Below are 5979 nucleotides of genomic sequence, written 5' to 3'. Positions count from 1 at the left end.
AGGAATTGTTTTGATACACATTGAACATTTTTCATATACATGATCTATAGTTTCTTAAGTACATGATTCGAAAAATATAATAGAGGTTGAACAATTTTAAATGCACGTTGAACATGTTTTTTTTACCAAAAAGGGTTTCCCCCACCTTATTTTATTAAAAAAAGAGGCCCAAGAGTACCAGACTGTTCACAACACTCGAGCTAAGCTTTAGAGTAGCCGAGCCAGATCCTCTCATTACGTAAGAGATTTTTTATATTGGCCATGTTTTTAATTGCATGAAACATTTTTTATGTTGTATAACCATTTAAAAAAATTATGAATATATTTTTGAAAACGGCAAGCATGTTTCTAAAATCTCACTAACCTGTGTTTTGAATGGTACAAAACATTTTATTGAATTATGCGAACTTTTTTTTACATTGTATATTTGCATTTAGAAAAAATCACAAACAATTTTTGAATTGTGTGAACATTTGTAATAGTGACGAATATGTTTTTATTAATAGTAATAACATTTTCAAAAACATTGTGCGAACGAATTTTTTACCTTGTGTTAACATTTTTTAAATGTGTGATGACACTTATAGAAAAAAAATGTAATTATTAAGTGTATATATATGCAGAATATATTTCAAAATATAAATAAAATAAAAAAGAAACAAATAGAAGAGGAATTTTTTGGAAAAAAAGGCAGACCTCAAGGTAAACATGTGGCCTAGTCTGGTTGGTGGTCCGGCCGTTTCTGCGCCGCTGCAGGCAATGTACCAGACTACCATCGGGGTCACTCTATAGGCGCACCGAGAAAATGCCTCGGCGCTGAGATAGATAACCTTGGGATAGGAACCCATCCGACGATCCGAGGTGGCAGCACCACGCCTCCACCGATCCAATGCAGCTCCCTGATTGGTCCAAACCAAATCCAGAAATCCTGCTTTCAAAAAAAAAATCCAGAAATCCTCCACCACCCCCACGTCTCCACAAAAACTTGTGCTACAAATACTTACACGTCGCCCCTCTCTAATTCCCACCACTCACTGAGAAGCACCCAGCAGCAACAGCCGGCTAGGCCACCGTACGGACCCCGGAGCAGCACACATGGCATCCACGATCATGGCCGCCGCCTCCCGCGCCGTTGTGGCCAAGACCCCGTTCCTCAGCGGCCAGGGCCGCGCCGCCAGCGCCACCCCCCTCCGCGACATCGCCGCCGCGGCCAACGGCAGAATCACCATGGTACGTGCCATGAACTAACCACCACGGAACTCGTCTGCAATGCTAGTATGTGCGCGTGCTAAGAGCTAACGATTGTCTGGTGTGCGCGCTCGCTCGCAGGGCAACGACTTGTGGTACGGCCCGGACCGCGTCAAGTACCTGGGCCCCTTCTCCGCGCAGACGCCGTCGTACCTGAACGGCGAGTTCCCCGGCGACTACGGCTGGGACACCGCCGGGCTTTCTGCCGACCCGGAGGCGTTCGCGAGGAACAGGGCGCTGGAGGTGATCCACGGGCGGTGGGCGATGCTTGGCGCTCTTGGGTGCGTCTTCCCCGAGGTGCTCCAGAAGTGGGTGGGCGTCGAGTTCAAGGAGCCCGTCTGGTTCAAGGCCGGCTCGCAGATCTTCTCCGAGGGTGGCCTCGATTACCTTGGGAACCCCAACCTCGTCCACGCGCAGAGCATCCTTGCCGTGCTCGGCTTCCAGGTCCTTCTCATGGGTCTCGTTGAAGGGTTCCGCATCAACGGTCTCGATGGCGTCGGCGAGGGCAACGACCTCTACCCCGGCGGCCAGTACTTCGACCCGCTCGGCCTTGCCGACGACCCTGTCACCTTCGCTGAGCTTAAGGTGAAGGAGATCAAGAATGGCCGTCTCGCCATGTTCTCTATGTTTGGGTTCTTCGTCCAAGCTATCGTCACCGGTAAGGGCCCATTGGAGAACCTGTTCGACCACCTCGACGACCCTGTCGCCAACAATGCATGGGTTTTCGCTACCAAGTTTGCGCCTGGATCTTAGGCTGGCCGACGCGCCATGGTGGCATGCCATTGTAAAGTGTAAACTACTCCCATGTGTGTGCAAATAGCAACGAATGGTCGATGTGATCTCGAAATTTGGAGGATTTTTTGGTTCACTTTCTGATGTGTGTCGCTTATATGTTGCGATGTGCTTAGCTCGTTTTTGGTGGTTACATTTTGTCAAGGGAAGATGGTGGCGTAACTGATTAGACTAACTATGATGTGAAGCTTGTACCAAAAGTAACAACATCAGGGGTTCTTCCCAACTGCACGAAGGATTAAATGTCACACACATGCATCACTAATCCTATTGCTAGACCCAAAGGCCACAGAATTTCACGCCTCCACATGCTAAAGAGATCCAACGGCAGTGGCAGACCATGAACAAAATGAAGGGTGTGCACGCTCTAGATTTCTTTTAATCCAATTGTCATATAATATATGGCAACAGAATAACATAAAATGCTCAATCAAGTCTCGCAACATTATCATTCAGGAAATATATTTAAAATTTGTGAAATTACAATGCAAATAGTCCTAAATATAGGTTCTGTGCTAGCAGGAACAGGACTTGAGTGTATTTTAGTTGAGAAATATATAGGTGATCTTGTTCAGTTTATGCAGGCACATACTAACAAGTACTCTCTCTGTAAAGGAAATATAAAAGTGTTTTAAATGATCCAAACGCTCTTATATTTCTTTATAGAGATAGTAGTTCACTGAGATGAAGACTTTGCATTAAACAGCCGAAACCTAAACTCATTTGCTATCTGCCACTGCATGTCTAAATTGAATCATTGCATCCCTATACATGGAATCATGGTTCAGTTTAGTTCCCAGAAAATGGTTCACTTACGACAGGTTACTTTAATGTAATTTCAGAGATGTACTGATACTGGCATACTCATTGCGGATAGCTAGCACTGATAAACATAGCAACATCACATGGATTCTTACATGATAAAAAAAATCTCAGCTTTCTGGGTGTGCCACGGAACACCCGGCACACCTGCTAGGTCCACCACTGTCAACGGGTAGCCTTATAGATAACCTGCAAAATAATTATAACTGTTAGAACCGTGTCATCTAGATAATTCCAAATAGGTCAACCAAAGCATAGTGTGACATGAGACTAATAAATATTGAATTGTCTTCTCCTCCTCAGAGAAGGAACATGCTGAATTGCCTTTCATTAAAGAAATATGTCATTCTGCATCATTAGGCCAACCGTCGGTGTCAAAACCGTCCGATCTCAGGTAGGGGGTCCCGAATTGTGCGTCTGAGGATCAAAGGTAATAAGGGACAAAGGGAACTCGATGTTACCCAGGTTCGGGCCCTCTTAATGGAGGTAATACCCTACGTCCTGCTTGATCGTATTTGATGAGTATAGGGGTTACAAGAGTTGATCTACCTCGAGATCGTAATGGCTATACCCTAGATGTCTAGCCTATATGAATTCTGATGATCTCCACGGACTAAACCCTCCAGTTTATATACACACCGAAGGGGCCTAGGTTTGTACAGAGTTGGTTCGTGGAAGATGGAAATTACATATCCGTACATCAATCTTGTCATCTACGCATAGGAGAGTCTGCCCGGACACGAGGGAAAGCCTTCTACTTTGTATCTGCACGGCCCATCAGTCCGGCTTGTATCGAATAGGCCGGACACCCGAGGACCCCCTAATCCAGGACTCCCTCAGTAGCCCCCGAATTGGCCTTCAAACGATGATGCAGTATCCGGCTTATGTCTTCGTTGGTTCTTCACTGTATACCGGGCGGATAATAGTTCGGCCCCGACTTCCTTGTTCCGCCTTTATGACTCCTTCCCCGTCGCCTCGATTTCCACGCGTTGGGCGAATGCGAACGGTCCGCAATTTTTTATTAAGAAGAAAACACCCGGCCACACAGGGACGTCGCTTATATAAAGAGGTCAAATCCTCCAAGTGCCATCCATATCGTGCAGAAAAACACCAAGATTAGCCATGAAAAAGCTTCCAAACATGGCCATCGCCCTAGGCTCTTCTTCGCGCCCCCACGGCCCTCAAGAGGGTGATTGGCAGGGCTGCTCAGTGCCTCATCTTCAGTTGAGCCGACTCCAGATGCAGGGATATCTTCCCCTCGCAGATCTAGTCTCTGTTCGAGCGGGATTGGCCTCAATCGGCAACGACGCACTGGCTGAAAATTTCCCCAACCCCAGTAAGGAGGAGAGGGTGTGCTTCGTTCCATTCATTTTGCGGGGCTTAGGATTTCCGATCCATCCCTTTCTCAGGGATCTATTGGAATTTTATGGCATCCAACTGCACAACCTCACCCTAGGTTCGATTCTGCACATCTCAGGTTTCGTTGCCCTCTGCGAACTGTTCCTGGGTTGGGAGGCCCATTTTGAACTATGGAGAAAGTTCTTTTGCCTCGCCCCCCACCACCGTGGAGGTTCTATGTTTGAAGTGGGTGGCGCTGAAGTATGGCGTATAGCCGGATCCGGATACCCTGTTGGAACTCCCAAAGAGATATATCCATAGTGGTCTTTGGAGTGGTTTTATATGATGTCCCACTGCCAGACCCAGTTCGGCGCGACCTCCCTGAATTTTCCAGCGCTCCTCTAAAGAAGCACCTCAACTGTCGTCCCCAAAGTCCCAAGGAGGACGACAATGCAGAAATAAAAAGGTTGGTCAGCAAGGTCAGATTATTAGCCCATACTGAGCTCTCGATAATCAAAGTTATGGCCATTGCGATAAAAAGATGTGTCTGGCCTCTCCAGTCCAGAGTAAGACGCAAGGCAAAAGAAGTTATGGCCATTGCGATAATCGAAGTTAGCCCTTATGGTGCTACAACGGAGAAGACAACATGTCTCGTTAAAGACGCAAGGGTTCGGATACTCCGGCCGAACTGGCCGTGATCTTGGCCGATCTGTATAAGGGTGAAAAGGAAGACTTCCTCCGCTTAAACTGCAGAGAAGGTTACTCCATGTACAACCCCATTGAATGGGTAAGATTTCAATTACCTGTATTGCTTCATTGCTATCGCGACATGCTAATCAAGTTGTTCTTATTGTCATAAAACAGTCATGGAGGAAGATGATCGATGACGTTCACCGTCCCGCCCCACAGCCAGAGGATCACAACCGCGATGAAGACCCTGGCTTCTGCGAAGATCCGGATATATACATAGAGGTCGATGATGGGGTGTTTTATCAGGCGAGCCTTGACGGCTCGGAAGTGGCTATTACAGCCGACTACCCCACCCCTATTCCTTCTCCATCATAAGTATTCAAAGAGCTTTCTCAAAAAGATATCCCTACTTGCACCTTTATCCATTATACTAAACCGTACTTTATAGGATCGGCGCTCGGCAGGCCGCACCCCCTCGAGGGCGGCCCCTACGCAAGGTAATCGTTCAAAACGAAAGGAGATCAGGAGCGCCGTAGAACCCTCACAGTCTTCAAAGAGGTATGTCCGCTTAATACATGCCTGGGCACGAGTTCGGATTGTTAAAGTCCCATTCTATCCTTGATTCAGGAGGAGCACGCGGCAAACAGTGCGAAAACGCCCTGCTAGCCGAATGTCAGCCAATCCGGCGCCAGACTCGTAAACTAGGACGAGGGCTGATGCAATGCCCATTCCGCCGCCTCATGAGGATTCAGATGACGTATCTGTCACGAATTCCGAGGTGGAGAGCATAATGAATCACCGTCGGTTGAAAGAGGCCATGCGCGCTCTAGCTTTTTCTGAGCAGGAATTTTCCGCACTTAGCTCGATGGATGCATATACGGTGAGGCCAACCGATTTAAGGATCGATATGACCTGCAGGTTCTCAAAGAGAAGAATACGGTCCTATCCAAGGAGCTGAAAACAAACCAGACATAGCTGAATGCCATCACTACCGAACTGGCGGAAATGAAAAAAAACTGCAATGAGCACTTCCAAGAAGAAGAAACATGAGGACGAAAAAGAAAAATAATCCGAAGAGATAGAGAGCTT

The 5979-nt window shown here is 47.1% G+C and overlaps 1 protein-coding gene across 1 annotated transcript; it reads left to right on the top strand.

Annotated features, from left to right (window-relative positions):
- The first annotated feature begins 948 nt into the window (after positions 1-948).
- LOC123188262 (chlorophyll a-b binding protein of LHCII type III, chloroplastic) lies at positions 949-2116 on the top strand. The gene is made up of 2 exons (XM_044600311.1): positions 949-1230; positions 1330-2116. The coding sequence occupies exons 1-2, from the start codon at positions 1096-1098 to the stop codon at positions 1999-2001; spliced, it is 807 nt and encodes a 268-aa protein (XP_044456246.1). The 5' UTR covers positions 949-1095; the 3' UTR covers positions 2002-2116.
- Positions 2117-5979: the final 3863 nt, after the last annotated feature.

The sequence above is a fragment of the Triticum aestivum genome, chromosome 2A (assembly GCF_018294505.1).
Source record: "Triticum aestivum cultivar Chinese Spring chromosome 2A, IWGSC CS RefSeq v2.1, whole genome shotgun sequence".
Taxonomy (NCBI): domain Eukaryota; kingdom Viridiplantae; phylum Streptophyta; class Magnoliopsida; order Poales; family Poaceae; genus Triticum; species Triticum aestivum.
This window is presented reverse-complemented; position numbering and strand designations above follow the sequence as displayed.

Bases quoted from the DNA above. Each gene is read 5' to 3' on its own strand.
- LOC123188262 (XM_044600311.1), top strand. From the start codon at position 1,096: ATGGCATCCACGATCATGGCCGCCGCCTCCCGCGCCGTTGTGGCCAAG. The intron at 1,231-1,329 runs GTACGTGCCATG...GCTCGCTCGCAG, and splicing joins CCAACGGCAGAATCACCATG to GGCAACGACTTGTGGTACGG.